Below are 25621 nucleotides of genomic sequence, written 5' to 3'. Positions count from 1 at the left end.
AATAGTATATAGGGGTTATAAGATAATATTTATTTAAAATCTTTTTTAACCATTAACAACATATACACAGTAAGTATAACTGTTTGAACTCTGAATCTCTAGGGTAAACAATCTTTTCTTTTACCACTAAGATCACTTGATGAGTTATCCGTATTCACCTTTAAATATTAGCTAAAAATACATTTGATGTTTGAATTTTGCTTAAGGTTAAAGTTGATACTTAATCTTTTTTAAATCCACTTAGTACCTAAAGATAATCTCAAGTTCAATTTGGATACCTAAATTTTTCTCAGACGAATTTAGAATCTAATAGTGGTTTTTGGTTCAAATTATGTAATTGAATTTGGCTTAATTTGTTAAACTAGTTCAAATAAATCATTTGTTATAAATGCAAAAAAAAAAAATAGATGTCAATTTAAATAAAAAAAAATCAAATTTAGGTACGTAATTGGACCAGAAAAACTTTAGATCCAAATTGAATCTTAAAGTTTTAAAAAGAAAACTAAGGTACGAAACTGAACTTTAAAGCGAAATTCATGCACCAAAATGTATATTATCCGACATCGATTTCAATCCATCTGCAACAATTTGCCATGAAACTGCTTCGCATACTCTCAAACAAGTATACGTAATATGCCTCATATATTTACATTTGAAATGATCCATTTGATGGCATTTCAATTATCTTCAAAGTCCTAACTCACTACGGATCAGTGAAACAGAAAGCAAAGGCGATTTAAGTACTGCCGAAGCCGAAAGTCCACCAAAATCTATTTCAATATACAGAAAATATGTCGGTCGAGACTCGAGAAAAAGTGCAGCTCTAATCTTGATTTTGTAGTCTTGTTTTGTTCTTATAAAACCTCCTGCTGGAGAGTAATGATGATCTTGTTTCGGGTAGCATGGGCGACGCAATGTAAATTTAGTTTTCACCTACTGGACTTACATGAATGTCTCCGGAGGAGATTGAATCACAATCGCCGGATGTGTAGTGTTAATGCTGAGGCAATGACGGGTGATTCGGGGGGCAGGGGACTGGAGCTGGGTGTGCAATGTAGGTTGGAATCTCGTCCCCGGGCATTAATACGGAAACTCCGCTGGTGTATACCGTCATCTGCATAAAATAAATCTGTCTTCAAATGACCTTCCAGTCCAGAATATTGTGTCAAATTAGCAGAAGCCAAATGAAATGCTCTTTAATGTTTCTACTGAAAAATCATTCATAAGAGAAACAGTAATGCAGTAACTGCTACTCCTTTGGAAACAATACGAACAAATGTCAAGGATGCACCATGTAATATGTGTACTTAAAAACTTGCCGAGTTTCTAAAGTCTGAAAAATGGTTAAATCCGGAATTGAAGATCAAAATTTTCCGGGATTAAATAAGAGCGATGGTAGCTATAAAAACACCAAGTGCATGCTTTTCATTAAGCCCACTAAAACGAATCCATCCATTAGACAGCTTCCAAGAGTCCTTGATAAAAAGATGCATGGACCTTACTTCCTTACATCCGCAAACTGGCAACCTAACAAAATCGCCTCTCGGTTTTGAAAAACAAACAAATAGAAGATCAGACAACAAGCGGACGGAACCCTAAACAACTAATGATGCAGATTTGATGTATTAATTACCTCAAACAATAGAACTACAAACTTCTAGTCATTTGAATTAGACAACATCAAACATAAGACTACAAGAACATAGAAGGGCATTATCAGTTGCTGTAGCATCAAATGCTTTTTCCAAATATTGCTGTTAGGCGGATAAGTCGTTTACAACAACTAGAATCCATCTTTTTTGTCGATATAGAGGTGGCCCTCGTAACATATTTGGCCCTCAAATGCAACTAAACTATAACCCCCAAACCTCAACCATGGAATTTCAATGTCCCCCAAAAGTTGCCACTCAAAAACACTACCCGGGACATCATGTCTGAAGATTCGAGGGTGCGGACACAGAAAATCAGGCATATGGTGTGAATCGAATTAGATCCAACACCAACAGGATTCCATGGACATTCTAACATGCCATAGTCAGCTACATCAGAACTCCCTCTATATGATCCAATCCCACAGAATCGGATCTTAAAATTGAAAAACGGGGTTCGAAACAGTAGGCCGGTGGGTCTAACGTCTGCATCATGGAATGCAGTAGCGTAGACTATATGTTTCTCATGATGCAAGTCCACAGCTATGATGCCATTGGAAAAAGTTCAATATAAATCCAGATAGTTCATCTTAAATGCCCTTAATTTACCCAACTTAAACTGCATATCCACATTCCAATGGCTCAGTTATCATAATGAAACTAAAATAGAGCACATTAAGAGCTGAAAATAAGAACACAATCAACTAAAGACCAAACTTTTGAACAAAAGATGCAAATTTGCAATTGAAAGATGAGAACTTTAAGCTACCGAGATGCTTTAACCATGGAAAACGAACTCAAACAATCTAATTCAAACTTTGAACAAAATTGAAGAAATCCCATATGAAGAAAGGGGCTTTGTTGACTGACTTGTGGTGATGAGTTCCTGAGTTTTCCATTGAAACCGAGTTGAGATTCAAGGTCGCCACCATGGCCAGGACCATGAGGAGGAGGAGAATTGGGTCTGAGAAAGCGTTCGAAGATGGCCATGACTATAAACATAGAGATGAGAATGGCGGTAGCAACGAAACCAAAGGAGACTGCATTAACGGAGTTGTCGAATTGTCGCCACTGGTCCTGTCTTTGAATAGTCAATGGAGCTCCCACCGGTGGCCAACTATTCATGTAGGTTTCTTCCTGTTGTCCCATTTTCCTCAGCAGCGAGTGAAAAAAAGAAGTATTAGATTTAGACCCTTTACTCAATTCTCACCCCATAGCGCTTCAAGAGAGAGATAAAGGAAAGGTCTTTTTAGAGCAGAACCAAAGGTTCTTTGGGGTACTTAAAACTGGTGAATGTTAGGGGATTTGAGAGAGAGCAGACAGGGAGGCAGACAGGAGCAGCATGTGGGTCTGTATGCCTGTATCGTTACATGTAGGTTGAGTTTTTCTGTTGGGAGAAAATCTAAAAATAATCTGGGTGTTTTAGACTAAAACAATGATAAATTACATGTTTAATATTTAAATTATCAATTTTAATCTAATATAGTGCTTAAGCTTTAAAAATTGTTTTATTTTAGTATTTTATTCAAAATTTAACGTTATTTTTTAGGAGAAAATTAAAAATTTAAGTATTAAAACAGGTCAAAATTGATAATTTAAAATATTAAACATGTTAAATTTTTAACGATAGAATACTAAAATAAAATAAAAACTAAATAGTAAGTATGATGTAAACACTAAAATGAAAATTTAAAATAAAAGAAATAATTTAAATACTATATACATAATTTACATTTAAAACAACGAGGCCTTGTCGCAGGTCATTGCTAAGCTAAAGCAGGATTTGATGGAAGAAGTTAAAAGAACGTTAGATTCCAAAGTAATGTTGCATTGAATCTGACGGCTTTATTCTTGATAAAATAAATATGATTATTTACACCTTTAACAAATATATTTGATTACTCGTACATTTATTTTATGTGATATGTTAATCATTATTAATTATATGTGTTTTGATTTTAATTGTATATTCTTAAATTTTATTTTTGTAAGCTAAATCTTTGTAAATATCAATTTTTAGAGGTCTTTTTGTTTACACAAATTATTCACCTTTGTAGAGGGGTTTTAGTTTAGTCAAGTAAAAAATTAGGAGTTGTAAAGGTTATTTATTTGTCCTTGAAAAAGAAATAATAAATTAATAGATTTGTTGAAAAATCTTAATGAGGAGTTTAGGTAGTGGATGTAGATTTCATTGAGAGAGTTGAACCACTATAAATCATTGTACAAATTTTTCTATATTTATATTCCTTACTCCCTAAATTTCAAAAAATCAATTCACCCCGTCTTGATACATTTCGATTGATCAAACAAACTTCATCGAGCCCAACACCGTGTATTGTAGTCTATTTTCACAATCTTCCCCAAAGCAACTGCAATAACCCTAAATAGACTCTTCGTGTAATACCTGTAGGGCAATCCTGGTAATCTAACCCATACCAAAATCGAGTTTAGATGATCGTCAGACGTATCAAAGTTCCTCGACCATGGTTGAACAGTGAGATAGCTACTATACACCATCCAGTGACCTCTAGACAACACATTGAGACAGTCATTTTCTAAAGCAAATCGAACGATGAAGTACTCGTTATCCGGATCCACTAACTGTATCTCCCCGTGGGTCTCCATAGAATTTGGATACGATTCAATAACGCTTTATAACCAATCTTCTTCTCCAACAAGCGTACTATGACCGACTTGGAGAGTTTTTCATCAATTGAATCGTGAACCCTCTCCGAAAAACATATACTCGGTATGGTTCATTCCATTACAATTTTAACATCTCCCTCACATAAATCAACATCCAAATCGGCAATGAAGATATCTTTTTGTCGATTTTCTGTGCTCCCAGCCACCATATCCCTAAAGGATGACTTAACAACGCTTTCAACATTCTTTACTACATCCCTCGACTCGTGATTTTCCTTTGTTTGCGACACTTCTTCCTGCCCATCTATCTCCATTCCATTCTCGACCTGATCCGAGACACGAAACGCGCTAGCATCATTCCTGGGTTTTTTCCCACCGGTAAATCAACAACCGGAATCCCATGTCCCGACCTTTCTAGACTCGCGGTCGACACATCCTAAACCAGTTTATCCGGCAGCCAGCTAGTTGGGTCAACTGCGGAGATGGCGGAAGGGTTTCCAATATTTTCGGGATTCTTTCCTGACATATTGCTTCTATTCGATTTTGAACTTTATGAATTTGAGTGTATTTAATCGTACGTATTACATTCCATTTTAGGATGGAAGGATAATAAATAATTTAAACTTTTAGTGTAATTAAGATCATCAAGGGTCGGATTTTCAAGTGACTCGGCCCAAGAAGCATATTTCTTCATCTAGACCCAACCTAATATGAGATTAAGGAGATCACATCTATTCTTAAATTTGACTCCAATTTTACAGTAAAATAAAATTTCATACCTAACTAAATTCAATATAAAAATAAAAAAAAACTTATTTTTATTTGATAAAATAGGAACTTAATTAAAAAAATTATAAAGAGATGAGTAATTTAATAAATTATCTCTAAATATATAGAGGAAAATTATACTATTTTTCAGATTGGATAAACCAAAATTTTCACTCTAAATATAAAATCGACCAGCGTGATATCATCTTTTATACAACTCGACTTGATCCGATTCAAATTTTGTTTTTTTTATGTTCGACTATTTTAAATCTAATCGAAATTCATCAAATTTAAAATTTTAAGTTCATAAATAAAATAGCTCACGTTTTCTTTATTTATTATATGGTTCACGGTTTTAGGGATTATTTTAACAGAATACCATGTTAATTGTACAGAAAATATATAAAAATATTTGCATTGAAGATTTAAAATATTGCAACTTCTCTAACTTTTCCTTGCGTCGTCCTTAGAAAAAAATAAAATATTAGGAAAGGTCAACAATGGCGAACGGTTCTGTTTTGTTTTCACCGCCAAAGCAAAACCTGGGGAAATTACCCAAGCAACTTACCAATTTTTTTTTTTCATTTATTTGGACTTGCATTATTAATTTTTTTGTTTAAAGTATACAAATGGTCCCCGATTATAGAGAATCATTTTATTGAACCCTAAACTATTAAGAGTTATAAAATAATCATTTAATTATAGGATATTATTTTGTTAAATCTCTCGACTATTAAAAATTATAAAATGATTACCCGACTATTCATATGTTCTAAAGTCATCATTTTCTGTTAATAAAATGGCATCATTCTATGTTGAACATTAATCTTTTGATTGAGATATAATAAAATTTGATCCTAGAACTGTTTGAGTTGTATTTTATGGATTGAATCTTTGTTTGAGCTTGGAACATATGAATAGTCGAATGAACATTTTGTTTCTTTTAATAGTCGAATGAGTAACAAAGCAATGTTCTATAATTAGAGAATCGTTTTGTAACTAAATGTTATGTATGATTTTGAAAAAAATGAATGTTTAAATATAAAAAAAAATCAAAACTGATAGTTTAAATATTAAACGCGTAGTTTACCCAAATTCAAAATACTGACCTTGATAGTAAGTTAAACTTAATTATATGTCAATGTATTGTTTATGTTATAAATTTATTTGGTATATCTTAATTAATATATGATTAAAATTAATTAAATAAAAATACACAAATTAAGGATTACTTGTAGATGACAGAACTTGACTAGGCAAGAATGTGATCGTAGGTTTTGGTACGTAAACTCTAAGAAATTTCCCTATTGTCGGCTTCTTCTAAGGTAATTAATTGCAATTGGATTTCATCCGATCTTATTATTAACATTATAATCTCATTTATTACTACCGTGTCTCTAATATGTTGCATTCATTTTTTTCTATATTTTATTAAATTTCATATTTAAAAGTTTAGATTATCTTTGCTCTCCCTTTACGAATCCTTTAATGATTTTTTTAATTTTTTACGATAATAAAAAATATAAAATAAATCGCGAGTTATAGAAACATAATTATATTAATTTCACTCTATTTTATAAATAAATAGTTATAGCAATTTGCTTTATTGGTTGTTGATAAAAAATATTTAAAATAAAGGTAAATTATACGAGATACTAATTTAGATAATGTATAGTTTATATTATTACATCTTTAATTACTTTAATTATGACAATAATTTTGAGTTTGCCTTCGATTATATCACAAGGTCATTAAATTTCAAAAGATGCGATGATATTGACAAACGTTTTGATGAAGTTATTGATGTCTAACATGACTTTATTTTAGGCACTAAAACTTTATGACTGTATCGATTTTGTCATTAAATTTTTAAATAATTTACTTTTTAATATTGTATTTTTCGATCGCCACTGATAGTGAATCATCGACCCTCATCGGTCGACTTTTATGAAAAAATATAAAAATATTTGCATTTCATTCCATTTTATTCTCTTATGATTTGATTTTTTTATGAAACACACTCAAAATAGATAAAATTAAACAAAAAATTACTATTTTAAGGACTTGAGGCCTTTCTCATATTTAAAGGTTTGGTGTGTTTGTTTGAAAATTAATGAGAAATATTATTTCGAGAATAAGAATAACATACCTTAAAACTAGCTTCATCAAATGACCATCAGAGGAGACCAAAATATTAACACGTCAAACCTTTAAATAGATTTTCATTAACTTTTAGTATTTTTTTATAAAATCAATCATATGAGAAAAAATAAGAGAGAAATGTGAATATTTTAATAATGATCCTATTGCGAGTGATGACGGGTGACTAACCACCAACGACCACAAGAAAGGTTTTAGTGCAAAGATTGAGTAAGTTTTAAAGTTTAATGATAAAATTAATAAATTTCTAAAATCTAATGTCTAAAGCGACATCTTTTGGGCATCAATATCCACGCTTAAATAAAACAATTTTATCTACATCATCACATTATAAGAAATATATATCAACATTATCCTATCGCTTAAACTTAACGCCTCAATAATATAATTAAAGTTAAAATCAAAATTTAATAAACAAAAAATACACCACTTTAAATCAAAATTCCACCAATAATTAATCGAACTAATGAGATGAGATACTGAATTTTTTAAACAATGTTAGGGATTCGGATCATAACATTTATATATGAAACAAACTGAATTGATAGGATCGTCTTGTAATAGAATTATACAAAACCCGGTCTCGAACAAATTTTTGTATAAACACTTGTTAAATTGATATCAAAAACGTAAAAAAGGTTAATTTCTAAACAAAATTTAATTCGGTTCAACATTCAACCTCTTTTTGTAAAAGAATTTTTAGTAGTAAAGAAGATCATTATCCAAATCTAATTGCTGAAACCTTAACCAATGATAGCTCTTAAAAGTTTTAACTTCACTGATGTCAATGATAGCTCTTCTTATAGCTGGTGTTTCAGGAAACTTATTAAACTTAGAAGCGAAGTCCTTCCTATCCTTAGCAATGTTTATTTCAAAGACCAGAGACTTATGGGAGGAAATAAGAGAACACAAAGCAAAGGTTCCATGGCACAAAGTTATATGGTTCCCTCTTCACATTCCAAAATTGAGTATTATTACATGGATGGCTATTTTGGATCGTCTTCCTACTAGGGACAGACTCTCTAGAATAGGTATTGCTTCTGATGATTCTTGTATCCTTTGTCTCGATTCGACAGAAACGCGTAATCACTTATTCGTTGATTGCCCTTTTGCTACTTCACTATGGAACTCTATCATGCGTCTCAATAATATTCACATCACGCACAACACTTGGGATTCAAGGATTTGTTGGGCTTCTCATCATTGGAAAGGTAAATCTCTTCTCAACATCATTCAGAAACTTTCTTGGACAGCTTACATTTACTCGATCTGTGATGAAAGGAATAGACGAATTTTCAGACGTAAATCAAGAACACCTGATCAAGTCCTCACGACCATTAAGGATCTTGTTGGTATCAAACTTAGTGATAGAAATTTCAATAGAACTCACTATGACAATGTAAAATTATGTAATTATTGGGGTATTGATTGAATATTTTGTTGTAAGTAGGGTTTATACCTCATTTGAGATGTTCCTGATGTAATTTTCCTTGGATAATGAAAATCTGCTTATCCAAAAAAAAATTATGAAAATAAAATATACACTTTCTTCCGGAATCTGGCATGCTTAGTCGTCCTTGTAAAAGGATCACGCGCCAAATAACCCAATCATGCGCGTTTTTCGCGCGTTTCACTTCTACCGACTTGCGCAATTTCGCCATAATAAAACACCCTAAGACGAGGCCGTAGCGGACACTGAAACCAATCCCCCTTTTTTATTGTCTTCTCCGCCGCCGTCCTATGCTCTCAACGGAAGAGACCAATTAGAATTCAGAAAGAAAAAAACAACAATAAATTAATTAATATAATAATAAGTACATTAAGGAAAAGGAAATTCGGGAAGTCTTTCTACAATAAACCAATCCTTTCATTTAAATCCAAAGAAAAAGCCAGCCACCGCGTTCTTCACGATTCTCTTGTCAATTGTGTGTGTGTTTTTTTTACTTTTTCTTTACAAAAAGTCGCATCTAATTTGTGACCGCCAACTGTACAAGAAACTTCCCCGTGATTTCTTGGTTGAATCGTTGCGATTGGTGTTGATTGGATCCCAATAATTCGTTTCTTTTTTTTGTGAATTGACCGGGTTTTAGAAGAGTTTTTAATTAGGGTTTTCGTTTCTTTGTTCGATGTTGCTGATGACGGAGGATAAGTATAATGATAGCTTTGCTGATTGTAAGTTCGATTATGATTTCGTTGGCGATGGTCTCAGCATGGATATCGACAGCTTGATTCGTATTCTTGAGGAGAAGTCTGATGATCCTCAGCAGGTAGTTAGTTACTTTTTTTCACGGTTAAATTCGGCGTCAATTTTGGGGTTATGGAGGGTGAAGATTTATAGTGTGTAATTTTTGAAAAGGAATTTGTTGTGTGGATCACGTACCCTTCCATTGAAAACCCTTGCAAGTTACCTCTTCACGTATCGAGTTATAAGTTATGAGTCAAAGGCTGCTTAATGTTAACTGATTTTATGTATAACTATTTTAGTGTACTTCCTTGCTTAATTTTTGAATTTGAAATTCTAGTTCATATAATTTAAGTTGCTAAAATTGTAATCGACTCTGCGCTACTTTCAGTCTTGATGTTTATAGATCGTTAAACTGATATTTCATGGCTTTTTTTTTGTTGGCCCTTGTTTCTCAGTTATAGCTCAATTTTGTTTTCTATTATTTTATTGGGTAGGTTATCTTTTCTTTGTTAAATTGCAGAGTAATCCAGAAGATCCATCACCTAGAAATATGTCTCAGAGGGACTCGGGTCTTGAATCCTTCCAGTTTCAGAGAGGTAAAATTTCTTAGCAGAAACATTTTTGTAAGTTTATTTTAATATAATGAAAATGTGATGATTTTCTCTTGCTTGGGATTTGAAGATTCACCTTCCTTGGGGTTAATTTCTGCCGACTCATTTGATTATCACGGGAATTTAGAACCCTCACCGGTCCAAACATCCTCTGCAAGTTTGAAAGATTGGTCCGCTTGTCAAGGGACATCCTACACAGATAGGGATGAAATGTCTCTGCTTGAGATGCCCAGCTGTAGTACATCTAGTTTTATTGAGATAGATGGCAACCATGTGTTAGATCACAGAGATAATTTGAATTTTGATCTTGTGGATGATGAAACTAGCTTATTGTCCATCAATACTAAAGAGGAGTTTGACTACAAAAGTAAGTTACCTACTTCTTGCATTTACCTAAACACTGTCTTTCAGTTTTGCATTTTATGATTGCTGTAAGTGAAATTTTTAGTGGAAATGCTGATTATTGTTTACTGAATATTCAGATGCTTTGCAGAGCCCTGCTGATGAGAATACAAACAGAACATTTGATCAGTATGGTGATTTTCTAATTAATTCAGTGACAAGCCTTGAAGCTCCTGATATTGAGGTAGCTAGGTCTGTGGAGTTTTGTTCCTTCGATGCAGCTATGAGTTCACACAATCTTACTTCTAATAAGCCTATCATCTATCATGGTTCTGATATGGTTAGTGATGTTAGTGGTCCTTCTTCAGTTATACCTCATTATATGAATGGGAATGATCCATATTTTGCTGATTCGTCCATGCAACATTTGCCTGGTTCCTTCAATTTTATGTTTGAAGAAAATAAGGCGGGTGAAGTTCTGGAATTTCCCACTGAGAGTGCGTGCTCAAGTAGTAGGACAATGTATGCTCAGGGAAGAACTGATAATGGATCTGTATCACAGCTCTCAATGACTGCTTTCTCTGATGTCAAGCCTCTACATTGTGAAGGTGACAGGAATGGACGTGTTTTACCAGCCTATAGAAAATTTTCTTACATTGCCACTGATGAACGCATTGATGAAAAAAGATCGGTGCAGCCATTGCCTCATTCTCATCCTTGCATTTCAAAAAACAGTCAAGCAGTTTTTGTAAAGAATGAAGATAACAAATTCATTACATCTGGCAATATTTTCTCCCAGTCTGCTGAACCTTTAAAATTAAATGAAGCTAACCTAAGAAAGTATACCGGAAGAGATGCTGATTCACTTGATGAAGCCTCAAAGCATTCACCTGACATTTATTCTTCTATATCTAATCAAGAGTTTATGGGTTTTGGCAAGGATGCTCGTCATGATATTAGTCTAAATGTTAGTAGTAAAAGTTTCTTTGGTGATGAACATTTGAATGTAGCTTCCTCAGAGCAATATTTTCCAGTGCTCGCCCAATTACTTCAACCAAGAGGAAGTTAAGTTGTTTTCAGGATGGAAGAGAGAACAAGTTGATTCCTTGTAGGAATTTTGGTTTCTCCAAAGTCAGCCCTGAATCTATTCATAGCAATTCCTCAGATTGTGGATCCCATGTTGATGATGACCCTGATATATGCATTCTTGAAGATATTAGTCAACCAGCCCGTCCAAATCAATCCCTGGTGCTTGTGAAGAAGACTTCAAGTTTGCCGAATACATCTGGTACTCAGCCTAACAACACAGGAGTGGGGGCTATCAGGCTCAACGGAAATGATGAACAGTTAATTTTTCAGGAGGCATTGCAGGTTAGTGCTACTTGGCTGAGATTGCATTGTTTCTGCTTGTACGCCTTGCTGAATCAATAGAATTTGGTTGAATTTCTAGGGTTTGTCAGCATTACAGTGCACTTTTGCAGACTTGCTGGGGAAAAACTGTCCTTTGCTTATTCTGTGTTACATCGTTATTTAGTTGTTCATTATCTTTGAACCCCCAGCCCACCCCCTCCCCCTCAATAAAAAAAAAGGAAAAAAAAAGAGTTACGTTGGAGTGGTTTAATGTAATAGTGACCCAAATATTTCACTTGTCTTTTTGGACGAATCCTACTTCCAAAAAAGAGTTCCAAAATTTTGCCATCTACACTTTGATGACTCTTTTCTGATGTTTTTGCCCAAAAGACAAAATTATGCTTTGGAAGAGTGAAACTGAACGCTTGATAAAAGATAATTGTTGTTCTTCCATTATCAAACCTGTTTAAGGAGACTTGACCATGAGTGAAACAATTTCTTATAATTCTAAAGACCTTTCCACTGTTTGGTTTTTGTCACTCTACCCTCCCTGCTTCATATTCTTTCAAATAGCACGATGGCCTTGGCTTTGCTCAAAGGAGCTTTTGAATGAAATACTGCTTCATTAACTGTTACAACGTGTAATGAAAAGTTTTGAATAAAAACTTCAAGAGTTTAGATTCTTTCAAATAACTTCTCAGTTCAATTCAACTCTCGTCAAATTGGTTTCACACCATAGAATTCATGATGAAAATGTTTTGCAAGATAGATATTTAGGCTCCTTCGATACTTCTGTGTGGATGCATTGATGTTGCCTTATTTATGAGCTAAATTGGTGTCCTTTTTTTTGTTAGAATAAATGTTGTGTGTAATGTTTTTGGCTTTATGTTTACCTGATTAATAAAACTGGTAGCCTAACAGGGCCTTTCTCAGCCAAAATCTGAAGCTAGTCCTCCAGAAGGTGTTTTGGCTGTACCTCTTCTACGACATCAGGTTTGAATTGTTCCGTATCATATATTTTCTCCATATTTACTCTCTGAATGTTGAGCTTCTGTGAAGTTTTGAACTTCATAGATTGAGAATTGGTATTTGCATAAGGTGAAAATGTATGTGGTTAAAGACTTTATTTTAATGGACATTAAAATGTGTTTTTTTTGGATTGAATGCCAAGAAAGGGTGAGGCTTCTGCTAGTAAGCTAGCATGGCTAAAATGTACTTATCTTGATCGAGTTGGGTTAAAACTGGATTCAAAAAGTTCAATGTGTTTTTTTTGCTAACCGCCCTTTTAAGAGGTTGAATTTCAATTTTTGAGACTTTCTTTTCTTTAGTGTTAGATACTTCCTCGCCATTCATAGATGCAGTCAAAGAAGAGAAGACAGTTTGCTTTACTTCGTTGTAGTTTTATTTGCTTAATTTAAGATATTGTGTTATTAATTATGGTTTGACTGTTTTGAAAATTGTTCTTTACATGTTGCTTTTATGATTTCTGTATGCTTCCATACTGGGTGCCTATTTTCTCTTGCATGTTTAACTGTGAGTGTTATGATTATGTTCCAATTCCTTTCTAACATAATCTTTGGACAGAGAATTGCTTTGTCATGGATGACCCAGAAGGAGAAAGCTGGCTTACACTGTTCGGGAGGAATTCTTGCAGATGACCAGGTCAGTTCCAAATTCTGAAGTTGTCATGCACTAGTTAAACAACTAGTGAACCATGTTTTAATATATATTATTTATTGCAGGGATTAGGAAAAACTGTGTCAACAATTGCACTTATTCTTAATGAGAGGCCTTCTCCATCTTCTAAAGCATCTTCTCAAGATATGAGAAAGGTTGAGCTGGAAACACTAAATTTGGATGACGATGAAGAGGTGAAGCAAAATTCTGATAACAATCAAGTTATGTCAAATGGTGCTTCAAATAAAAGCTCTAATCTACCAGGGAAAGCAAAGGGAAGGCCAGCTGCCGGAACTCTTATTGTATGTCCCACAAGTGTACTGCGGCAGTGGGCAGATGAGTTGCAGAATAAGGTGACAAGCAAAGCTAATCTCTCTTTTCTAGTGTACCATGGAACCAACAGGACAAAGGATCCTTTTGAGTTGGCAAAATATGATGTTGTCCTTACTACATATTCAATAGTTAGCATGGAGTTCCCAAAGTCACCTCCTGTTCACGGAGATGATGATGAGAAAGGGAAGTTGGAAGGTGACAGGGCTTCATCTCTGGATTTTCCACCAAGCAGAAGAAGGAAATACCCACTTAGTTCTAATAAAAAAGGAGTGAAACACAAGAAGGGGGTGGATGATTTGCTTCTTGATTCTGCTTATCGACCTCTCGCAAGAGTTGGATGGTTTAGAATTGTTCTGGATGAGGCCCAAAGCATTAAAAACCATAAAACTCAAGTTGCTAGGGCCTGTTGGGGCCTTCGTGCTAAACGTAGATGGTGCTTGTCCGGGACTCCAATTCAAAATGCCATTGACGACCTGTATAGCTATTTCAGATTTCTGAGATATGACCCATATGCTGGTTACAAATCATTCTGTTCTTCCATAAAGATCCCAATTACTAGAAATCCAGCGAAAGGCTATCCAAAATTGCAAGCTATCTTGCATACAATAATGTTACGCCGCACGAAAGGTACTAACTATTTTTCTTTAGTTTTAGTTGCTCTTGTGGTGAAATCTGGTTCTACTGTGATGTTCGGTATCCAATTTATATGGTTGGTTGTAGTGTTTCCTTGAGAGTTTTATTTGCACGCAACTAAATGCAATCACTTATTATAATTTTTTGCCAACTTTTACAGGTACTCTTCTTGATGGGAAACCTATTATTAACTTGCCACCAAAGGTGATAGAACTGAAAAAGGTGGAATTCACAAAGGAGGAGCGTGACTTCTATACTAGACTGGAGACTGAATCACGTGCTCAGTTTAATGTATGTTTTTTCTTAGTTCAACTAAATTTTCGATACTCGTAGATATTTCATGTTTATTGTAGTTTGGCAATATATACCTAATGCCGCAAATATTTAATGTGGCTTTATCATTATTCTATTATATTCTCTTTTACTTTGCTAATATCGAAATCTATATCAGGAGTATGCAGCTGCAGGAACTGTCAAACAGAACTACGTGAATATCTTGTTGATGCTTTTGCGTCTTCGTCAAGCCTGTGATCATCCTCTTCTGGTCAGAGGTTTTGATTCAAACTCTTCATGGAAATTGTCTATTGAGGCTGCAACGAAGCTTCCCCAGGAGAAGCGAACATTTCTTCTGAGTTGTCTATCATCTTTGGAACTCTGTGTCATCTGCAATGTATGTGATTATTTTAGTTTGTTTTCATCCACTTTAAGAACTGCTTCTCCTTCTACACTATTCCATTGATTTATAATTGCCCAGTCACATTTCTGTCTGTTAATATTTTTTTTTAAAAGATTTGAGTGATCAAATAAGTATTCATTCAATTAGGATTTAGATGTAATACTCGTTTGGGTATATTTAGATGGTTCAATTTTTAAGATCTCTCTCTCTCTCTCTCTCTCTCCCTCTCCTCTCCCTCTCTCTCCCTCTCCCTCCCCCCCCCCCCCCCCCCTCCCCCTCCCCCTCCCCTCCCCCTCCCCTCTCTCCTCTCCCTCTCTCTCTCCTCTCTCTCTCCCCTCTCTCTCTCCTCTCTCCCTCTCTCTCTCTCTCTCTCTCTCCTCTCTCTCTCTCTCTCTCTCTCTCTCTCTCTCTCTCTGGTTCAGCTGTGGTATGCATAAAAGATCATACTGTGTTTTTACGGAGGCTTGTTTTACCTTGCGTGGTTTATTATCCTTTTTTTTTCACTCTTCTTTCTTCCTTTTAGCATAGTTTTCTCTTTTTTTTACTCGTTCAATTATCCTTGAACTTTTAAAGTCTTATTCTTCTGCTCTGTCATTGGTGCTTATGTTTCGTAGGATCCTCCGGAAGATGCTGTTGTAACTATCTGTGGTCATGTTTTCTGCAACCAATGCATCTCTGAACATCTTACTAGTGATGACAAGCAATGTCCCACCAAAAATTGCAAGGTTCAACTAAATGCGTCTTCTGTGTTTACAAGTAACTGCTTAAGCAGTTCTCTTTCTGAGCAGCCTGGTCAGGACAAGTCTCGTGATTGTCCTGGTTCAAAAGTTGTTGAGGTATTTGGACCTTGTTCTGAGGATAATTTGTATGGTTCTTCCAAAATTAAGGCTGCCCTTCAGGTCCTTAAATCACTAGCTAAGCCTCAAGATCATAGATCAAGGACTAGTGGCTGTCCAGAAGGTTCCTCTGATCTCCATTCTGGGGATTCATAAATGGCGCTCCTGATGAAAAGGATCTGGTTATGGGTGAAAGTTGAATAGTTCCTGTAAGGTTCCTGGGGAGAAAGCTATAGTGTTTTCCCAGTGGACAAGGATGTTGGATTTATTTGAAGCCTGTCTTAAAAGTTCTTCCATCCAGTACAGAAGACTTGATGGAACTATGTCAGTTGCTGCTAGAGATAAAGCAGTGAAAGATTTCAACACCCTACCAGAGGTCTCAATGACTTTATTTTCTTTACCCCTGTTATTTTGTGTTCTACCATAGAGACTACAATATTCTGGTGTTTAACAATTCTGCTTGGTTATGAAATTCATTCCTTTGGCTGTAGGTATCAGTTGTGATTATGTCTTTAAAAGCTGCCAGTCTTGGGCTGAACATGGTTGCAGCTTGCCATGTACTTCTGCTTGATCTGTGGTGGAACCCTACAACTGAGGACCAGGCAATTGATAGAGCACATCGAATTGGGCAGACTCGCCCAGTAAGTGTTTTGCGGTTAACTGTGAAAGATACAGTTGAGGATCGTATTTTAGCCCTTCAGGTAAGCCTTTCCCCCACTTACGCAGGCACAAAGTCGTTTACCATTCTCTTTCATGGTTCATACCCTAGCTTTATCAAATTCACGATTCTATATTTAATGATGATATGGTCGCTAGCTGCCTAGAAAAGTGTTGATGCACTTGACAGCGTTAATGGTCTGATAATTTACTTTCAGTTTTATAAACATGGATAAAGCCGTTCTTACGCTACATAGAAAATTTGAGCCTGTGTGTGGGGTTACACGCCTGGCCTGAATGCTTATTTTATTATCTAATAACTTGCGTAACTCTAATTCATTATAAGTTTAAATCTGCATATGGAAGTGTTATGAATGAGTGTATCATACATCCAGGAATATTAATGTTAAAACAAAATGATGTTTGTTTATTTTCCATGGTAAAATGGTTCCTAGCTTCAATAGAACTTTATTTGCGGCAAGTACCTTCTTATTTTTGTTTTCATGAATTAACAGCAAAAGAAGAGGAAGCTGGTCGCCTCAGCATTTGGTGAGGATGAAACCGGTGGGCGTCAGACCCGACTTACAGTAGAAGACTTGGAATACTTGTTCATGGCCTGATTTTCAACTTCTATAGCTACATTGTTAATTTGCATTCTGGCATTGTTAACACTTGCATCGGATCACCCATTTCTTCCCGCAGAACACCATTTCGTGACTCATCTTCCGTCAAGGATTAAGACTTATTCAACACACTGTTAATATTAGAAGAGAATTCTCAGAATCCCCTTGGTCACAGAAGGGATTTTTTGTTCCGGTCCATTAATAGTTCTGAAATCTCTCATCACCTCTAACATTGTATATGGATTTAGGTCTCTTCTAAAGATGGTATAGAGTTGTAAATGATAGGTCTCCCGTTTGGTTATTCTTCTTTAAAGATACAGAGATTTTAATAGCGTCTATTTTGATTTTTTAGTATGCTATTTACCATAAGGACCTACAGTGTATTCTTTCACTCATTAATGTCAAACCATGATTATTGCCATTTCGATCCTTGTACTTTTTCTTGTATTAATTTTTAGTTAAAACATCACAATTAAAATCAGGTGACCAATTGGCATCCCAAGTTCATTGAATCTCCTTATAAATCAAACTTATTCTCAGATCTTTGTGTTACATCTATTATTCAACCAAGACAATATATCAGTACGAACAATCTCAATGTTGTCATCAGGTTCACCGAACAACAACGAATGCCACATCCCTTCATAGATCTTCAACGTCTTGTCTTCACTCGATGCTTCCCTTTACAGAGCCCGACTCACTTCCGGATCGGTAACCACATCAGCACTGCCATATAATACTCACATCACTGAGTTTCTGATTAAGTAACTCGGTCACCCTCAAGAGCTCAACAACAGTTCCCAATCTTGGTTTCCCTCTATATCTGAAAGGACTACTGTTCCCAATAACCTCTTCTCTTCCACATTGATCTACTTGTGCAAGAGATCTTCAGTTGGTACAATCGCTAGAGTGGGCATGAAATTGGAGATAAAGGTCAGAGCTTGAGGAATTGGCCATTTGGGTTTAACCTTGTCTGATATTTTACACATGGGTGCCACCAAAACAGCACCTTGGAACCCTTTTGGATCAGCAAAATGAACCAGCAAAGCAATGGCACCACCCGTGGATTCTCCATAAAGAAAACAGGGTAACCCATCAAAGTTCTGATCTTCCTTGATGAGATTGAAGAAAAAGAGACAATCTTGGACGACTGAGTCAACACGGGGGCATAACATTTTTGACCTGGGGATCTCCATGGCCTTCAACGTAAAGTGCAAAGCAAGCCAATACTTTGTGAGCAAGGAAGATGGATGTGGACTGGAAAGTCCAACTTATATCATTGCCGTACCCATGGATCCCGAAGATGATGCCACATGGAGGGTGATCGGATAGGGGAAGCCTTGATCTTGTGAAGGGGGAGAGGCCTCTTGGTGAAGTGCAGAATGATTTTGAACATTTGATTGCTGCTTGTAGTAGTCTTCCTCTGAGATGTTTCCCCAGTAATGGAGATTTTCTTCTTGATCAGCCATGTTTGGAGAGGAAGAAAGAGAGAATAAAATAAAGGATTAATACAAAAAAATAAGTGCTTAAAATATATTATTTTTTAATAAATACTTAAAATTATTTTTATTCATCTAAATGTCGAATATTATAAATATTATTTATTTAAGTGTTTAAATAGTCAACAACATTAATTTTCCTCAACATATGTCATAATCGATAATTTTAAAAATTTACTTTTAAAAAAATCTTATATATATATATATATTTAAAAAAAAGCCCAAAATTTTTAAAAATCTAATCCCCCACCACACCCGTCATCCCCTACCTCCAGCCCCTTCCCTCTGCAATTCCCCACCCCACACACAGGCACCCAACCTCCCTCCCTCACGTCTCCATTGAATCGACAAGTTGCCAACCACCATCACCGTTGAACCACACATTCGCCGACCACAATCACCCACCCATCTAATGTTAAGCCCAAGAAACAAACTAAAAAACTGAAACTTTGCCCTACCTAGCAAGCAACAAGGAAGCATCTAAACATTCCAGTCATGCATGTTTTCAGTAAGATTAATAGTAATTATCGACATCCCAAGAACAAGAACCAATATCATCATCGAGTTTAATGGAAATGTAGGAAAACCGGTAATGATGCTCTGTACAAGATCCATATTTTCATGGGAGAAATTAATTATTGTTTATCTCTTCTATGCTCTGTTCTATTCTCGGTAATGAAGCTAAGAAAACCATTGTTTCAAGGTCCAAATCTATCGAGAGAGGGAGGGAGAGGACGAGAGAAGGAGAGGGAAGGGAGGGGTAGGAGGATGAGCGGAAGGAGAAGGGGTGTGCTTTTTTTAAATATTTTTTAATACAATAATTTATTTTTAAGCTTTTGTTTAGATAAAAAATTTAAAATCATCATATTATGATACATGTTAATTAACAGAAAAATTAACGTCGTTTATGACTCGATTATTTAATGTTTATAACGTTATACACCTAGATGAGTTAAAAAATAATTTAGACACTTATTCTAAAAATCAATATAATTTAAACACTTATTGTGATATTAAACTAAAATAAATGAGATTGATTTGAGGGGTGTGTTATGATTGGTACATGTATAAGATTTCCCACGGTGATTTTTATTTTGGTAATGTCAAAATTAATCCTTATTTTTATCTAAATAATTGTTTTCATTTCATCTTTTAAAGCATTTTTGTTTGTTGTTTTTCTAAATAAATGATTTTATTGAATGAAAATCGTTACTTAGGTAACAATTGATATATATATTATTAACGTTATATTTTTATATGTAATAAATTTTTGATATGTCACATGCTATGTTATCCAATATTATAATATGACATGTCTTGTCATCAAAGATGATGACATGACATAAGACATTCACCTAAGATGATTTCGTACGTGATATATCATCAAAAGTGATAATATGACATGTCGATAATTAAGTATATGTAAAAATATCATGTCAGTGAATAACGATTTCATGATAAAGAAAGTTCGTTTTAAGACGATAGAGAATGAAACCAACCATGATTTAGATATGATGATCGAGACTCAAGAGTTTGATTCGAAAACTTATGCTTCAATACTGGCCGACAAACCAAATGAGTCCACTTAAAACGATACTACCGATAAGGAAGATGAAGTGTACATTGCTATCACTGATGATGATCTCGTAATTGGGACTCAGTATGGCCTCCCATCTATTCAGTTTGCAGATCAGGTGTACAGGCTGATGGAAGTAAGTATGGCGAAAATTGTAATCCAAAAACTTTTAAGGCGAAATATTGGACTTAACGCCACAAACAAAGCGTTTGCGCTTTGTGACCTGCTAGACCATTTACGCTCATAGACCTCGAAAATGGCTACTTCTTGGCTAAATTCCAACTATGGGAAGGTTTTAGCCGAAGGATTTTGGATTATTTACGAACAATATCTGACGGTGCAAACATGGACTATGAACTTTAGTACTTCACAACCGTACCCCACTATAGTTATTGCATGGATCCCATTTTCAGGTCTTCCTGAGTACATATATATAAAAAACCAATCTTGATGGGAATCAGAGAGTTTGTTGGGAAGGTGGTGAAGCTCGACTTCCGTAAAAATACCAACAACAGAAGACGTTTTACGCATTTAGTTGTTTATGTGAATCTGAAACAACCCTTAGTGTCTCATGTGGTCGTCAAAAACAAAGTACAAATCGCTGAATATGAAAACCTACCACACATATGTTGATGGAAGTAGAACAGTATGGCCTTTGGATGATCGTTGAAAAGCGATGTCGGCGGTCGCCTACGGGGACGAGAAAAAACCAAAAATTATCAAAGGATCTGCTAATTCTGGGTCAAGATTTGAGGTGTTAAATGAGGGTCCTACTGCTACAACAAGTCAAAGCACATCACGGAGAAGAATCTGGAAGAGAAAAGTGAAGATGTGACTCCAATGATTCCTGCTAAAAATAAAGGGATACTCTCTGAGCTGGAAAAATCCTACCATGCCCACCGATAGACAAATGACCAAATATCGAGGCAGAATCACGACTCCCCATCTGTATTAAATACCGTAATTTCATGCTTCTAAAACTGGAAACCAAGCTAGGCATCTGAACAAATCAAACCATGAGGTGGGGCCCAACAATGCTTACGAGACAGCTACAAACTCCGTGCATAATCTCATGCACGTTCAAAATGTAAATGACCCAACTCTAGATGTCATCATTGTAGGCAACCAGAGCAGGGAGATCTCGATGCCCACCAATATTGATTGAGTAGAACTTGAGATACCCAAAACATCCAATCTGGTAAGCCTTAATGTTTATATTACATGACTAATATCAATCCCATGTTTGATAATTCCTAGGTATTGAACGGAAGATGGGTCAGACATCTCTCGATCATACTTCAAACAAGGTGGTCACTTTCTAGTCGAGCTCTTCTCAGCCTGAAGTGTCCTCCCTAAAGCCCCATAACGCTCATCGTAATTTGGAGGCCAAGGGAAGGATTGTCTCTATGTCATCCGATCTAAGTAAAGAAAAATCGTTCAAGTTGACCTTTGGTTCGGGAAACTATGGATAAAGTTATAATGGACATTCATCGACTTCATTTTCAACTGGATGGAGTAATAGGTCCAGAAAACACGTCTGGTGAAAACCAATAATGGCTACCTTTCCCTATCTTTTGTTCATGGATTTTTCGCTTCTAACGTGGATGTAAATTTCCACGAATATTCAGAGAATATATGTAGGAATACAAACCGAAAATGGTGGTGCTTTTCGAACCCAGGATTAGCGGCATCAAAACCGATAGGGTCATTCCTAAGCTCGGTTTTGAGTTCTCGTTCAGGGTGGAGGTCATAGGATTTTTGTTAGAAGTCAAACTCTTGGAATTGTGTAGAAGTTCAACGTGGCAAATGAAGATAGATTCACAAGTAAACAAAACAAAGTGGAAATGCTTGGCAGTACACTAAACCACACATGCATATATCGGCAAAGATTTTTCTTTAATTGTTTGAATTCACACGGCAACATGTCAAGCAAGAATTAAGGAGAGAAGTTGAGAAGCATCCAGAGATCCTCAAATAAGTCGGTTATACAACCTATATATATGTGTGCTTAGCCTTTAGTTGGTGTGAGGTAGTGAGCGTGAATAAAAAAGTGAGTGAGCGTAAATACGATTGAGGAGTGAAAAAATAAAGAGATTTGATAGATATTGTGAAGCTTAGCAAAGCTTTAAATATATTGGTGAGTTTGTAAACTAGCAGCAGCTAGTAGTGCAGTATTGTAATATTGAGAGTGTTGTTGTAACATATTTTATTTCGTATAAATAAAAATTTCTGAGTGTTATAAATTATCGTGAGCCCATCTACGCTTCCAACAAGTGGCCTCAGAGCTTGGTTCGAGTTCAACGTGGTGGAGAAGATGGCCAACATGATTCAACCTCAAATCCCGAGATTGACAAAGACAAATTATGGCAATTGGAGCATTCAAATGAAGGCGTTACTAGGGTCCCAAGATTGTTGGGATATCATCGAGGATGGTTACACCGAGCCTGAAAATGCAGCAGCAGAAGCAGCCCTGGTCAATGAAGAAAAGAAGGTATTGAAGGAATCCCGGAGAAAAGATAAAAAAGCATTGTTCTTTATTTTTCAAGGAGTAAACGAATCTACCTTTGAAAAAATTTCTGATGCAAAGACCGCAAAACAAGCGTGGGAGATTTTGCAAAAATCTCTACAAGGTGTCGATAAAGCAAAGAAGGTACGCTTACAAACTCTCCGAGCTGAGTTTGAGATGCTAAAAATGAAAAATACAGAAAACATCGATGATTATATTAGCCGTGTGAAAACGGTCGTAAATGAAATGAAAAGAAATGGTGAATCACTCGATGATGTTAGAGTGATGGAAAAAATTTTGCGGTCATTAACAAGAAAATTTGATTACGTGGTGGTGGCAATCGAAGAATCAAAAGATTTATCTCAGATATCGATTGATGAGCTTGAGGGTTCACTTCAAGCCCATGAGCAGAAAATGAAACAAAATGAAGATTCTGAAAATTTGGAGCAAGCTCTACAAAGCAAGATGAATTTCAACGAAGGAGAAGCTAGCATCAGCTACATACGAGGTCGAGGAAATCGTGGTGGTTATCGTGGAAGATACAGAGGAGGACGAGGAACTCGTGGACGTGGTGGTCGACCATATGGCCCCGAACAAATGAGTGAAAATATTCCAACATCAGGTCGTGGACGAGGATTCAGAGGCCGAGGTAGGGGCAGATATCAACAAGGAAGTAAATTCCAGGTACAATGTTATAATTGCAATAAGTATGGTCATTATAGTTATGACTGTAGATCTGCTCCTAAACAAGAAGAAAGAAATAACGTAGCAACAGCTGAAGAAGAAAAAATTGAAAAATCTCACATATTCATCACTTATAAAGGAAATGAGGAATTCAAGAAAAATATTTGGTATCTTGATAATTGTGCTAGCAACCATATGTGTGGTCAAAGGGAACTGTTTGTGAAATTAGATGAAACAGTTCATGGACGAGTAACGTTCGGAGATGACTCGCACTCAGAAATAAAAGGAAAAGGCAAAGTCATGATTACTCAGAGAAATGGAGAAAAGAAATATATTTCAGATGTTTATTATGTACATGCTTTGAAAAGCAATATCATCAGTCTTAGTCAAGTCCTGGAAAAAGGATATGAAGTGCAGATGAAAAACCGCTCGCTTGCCATTAAAAATAAAGAAGGAGAATTGATAGCCCAAGTTGATATGACTCAAAATCGTCTCTTTACAATTGATATCGAGTCGGGAGAAGTCACGTGCATGAAGACCGCGATCAAAGATGATTCATGGCTATGGCATCTAAGATATGGACATCTTGGATTTTCTGGTTTGAAGCTGTTATCAAAAACAAGCATGGTGAAAGGACTACCAGAGATCAACCCTCCAAATCAATTATGTGAGGCTTGCATCAAAGGAAAACAACATAGACAAAGCTTTGAAGTTGGTAGATCCTGGCGTGCCCGAAGACCACTGGAGATAGTACACACTTATATAGCCGGTCCTTTTGACATACCATCGCTTGGCGGTAACAGGTACTACCTAACTTTCATTGATGATTTTAGTAGAAAATGTTGGATTTATATCTTGAAAGAAAAGTCAGAAGCGCTGGAAAAATTGAGAGAATTCAAAGCAATGTCGGAAAAACAAAGCGGTCAATATTTGAAGATACTCAGATCAGATAGAGGAGGCGAATATACATCAAAGTTATTTGAAGAATTCTGCAAAGAGCATGGCATCATCCATCAGCTGACAGCCAGATACACGCCACAACAAAATGGAGTTGCAGAAAGGAAGAATCGCACAATCCTGGACATGGCGAGAAGCATGATAAAAGGCAAGCAACTACCGAGAAATTTCTGGGCTGAAGCAGTTCGATGTGCAGTTTACCTATTGAACCGATGTCCAACAAAAAGCGTGAAGTATATGACGCCAAACGAAGCATGGAGTGGACAGAAACCAGGAGTTGGACACCTCAAGATTTTTGGATGCATCGCATATGCCCACGTTCCAGAACAGACTAGAAAAAAGCTTGATGACAGATGAGAAAAATGTATTTTCATTGACTATGATGAAAGAAGCAAAGCTTACATATTATATAATCCTCTTACCAAGAAGATAATAATTTCAAGAGATGTTGAGTTTGATGAAGCAGACTATTGGAGATGGAGCAAAGAAGAAAAGAAAGTTGAAGGATTATTTTTTAAAGATGGCGATCTTATCAATCAAGATGAACAAGCTGATGATCAAGGTCCTCAACAAAATCTACCATTGTCGTCAAGCAGCAACAGCGATGCTAGAAACATAATAGAAGATCCTGAAGCACCTCCCACAGAACTTCGAAGATCCACAAGAGAGAGAAGAATGCCAGAAAGGTACAATGATTATGAACTAAATAATGTTTCACTTTTCTGCTTGCTTGTGAACAGTGATCCAATAACATACGAAGAAGCGGTTGAAGATGACAAATAGAGGAAATGAATGCAATGGATGAAGAAATTACATCAATAGAAAGAAATGATACATGGGAGCTAACAAGACAACCAGAAGGCCATAATTCAATTGGAGTAAAATGGGTTTACAAGACAAAGACCAATAAAGAAGGAAAGGTCGAGAAGCACAAAGCGAGACTAGTTGTCAAAGGCTATAAGCAAAGACAAGGAATAGACTATGATGAAGTATTTGCTCCAGTAGCAAGGATCGAGACCATCAGACTTCTCACAGCAGTTGCAGCACAAAAAGGATGGAAAATTTACCAGATGGATGTGAAGTCAGCATTTCTAAATGGCTACCTAGAAGAAGAAGTTTATATTGAACAACCACCTGGATACATTAAAAAGGGACATGAAGACAAAGTTTACAGATTGAAGAAAGCTCTATATGGTCTGAAGCAAGCCCCGAGAGCATGGAACACGAGAATTGATGAATATTTCCAGAGAAAT

The 25621-nt window shown here is 35.8% G+C and overlaps 3 protein-coding genes and 1 pseudogene across 3 annotated transcripts; 2 read left to right on the top strand and 2 right to left on the bottom strand.

Moving 5' to 3' along the window:
- Positions 1-571: 571 nt before the first annotated feature.
- LOC120188698 lies at positions 572-2849 on the bottom strand. The gene is made up of 2 exons (XM_039192112.1): positions 2520-2849; positions 572-1114 (listed from the first exon to the last, which is right to left on the bottom strand). Exons 1-2 carry the CDS (start codon positions 2796-2798, stop codon positions 995-997), a joined length of 399 nt encoding a protein of 132 aa, XP_039048043.1. The 5' UTR covers positions 2799-2849; the 3' UTR covers positions 572-994.
- Positions 2850-9027: 6178 nt separating this feature from the next.
- LOC120189361 lies at positions 9028-11466 on the top strand. Its single transcript, XM_039192664.1, has 4 exons — positions 9028-9490; positions 9929-10004; positions 10090-10386; positions 10502-11466. Exons 1-4 carry the CDS (start codon positions 9350-9352, stop codon positions 11428-11430), a joined length of 1443 nt encoding a protein of 480 aa, XP_039048595.1. The 5' UTR covers positions 9028-9349; the 3' UTR covers positions 11431-11466.
- Positions 11467-11494: 28 nt separating this feature from the next.
- Positions 11495-17357, top strand: LOC120189351 (helicase-like transcription factor CHR28). Its single transcript, XM_039192659.1, is given in 11 exon segments — positions 11495-11732; positions 12633-12704; positions 13296-13373; positions 13454-14348; positions 14515-14645; positions 14806-15024; positions 15645-16014; positions 16017-16061; positions 16064-16242; positions 16358-16567; positions 17039-17357. Coding segments are annotated over 9 exon segments (2214 nt in total). The 5' UTR covers positions 11495-11732; positions 12633-12704; positions 13296-13313; the 3' UTR covers positions 17144-17357.
- A 325-nt stretch (positions 17358-17682) lies between these two features.
- Positions 17683-18647, bottom strand: LOC120188689 (annotated as a pseudogene).
- Between the last annotated feature and the right edge of the window lie 6974 nt (positions 18648-25621).

Source organism: Hibiscus syriacus, unplaced genomic scaffold (genome assembly GCF_006381635.1).
Source record: "Hibiscus syriacus cultivar Baekdansim isolate YM2019G1 unplaced genomic scaffold, ASM638163v2 tig00004072_pilon, whole genome shotgun sequence".
In the NCBI taxonomy this organism is placed as follows: Eukaryota; Viridiplantae; Streptophyta; class Magnoliopsida; order Malvales; family Malvaceae; genus Hibiscus; species Hibiscus syriacus.
This window is presented reverse-complemented; position numbering and strand designations above follow the sequence as displayed.

Bases quoted from the DNA above. Each gene is read 5' to 3' on its own strand.
- LOC120188698 (XM_039192112.1), bottom strand. From the start codon at position 2,798: ATGGGACAACAGGAAGAAACCTACATGAATAGTTGGCCACCGGTGGGA. The intron at 1,115-2,519 runs GTCAGTCAACAA...TATTTTATGCAG, and splicing joins TCAGGAACTCATCACCACAA to ATGACGGTATACACCAGCGG.
- LOC120189361 (XM_039192664.1), top strand. From the start codon at position 9,350: ATGTTGCTGATGACGGAGGATAAGTATAATGATAGCTTTGCTGATTGT. The intron at 9,491-9,928 runs GTAGTTAGTTAC...GTTAAATTGCAG, and splicing joins AGTCTGATGATCCTCAGCAG to AGTAATCCAGAAGATCCATC. The intron at 10,005-10,089 runs GTAAAATTTCTT...TGGGATTTGAAG, and splicing joins ATCCTTCCAGTTTCAGAGAG to ATTCACCTTCCTTGGGGTTA.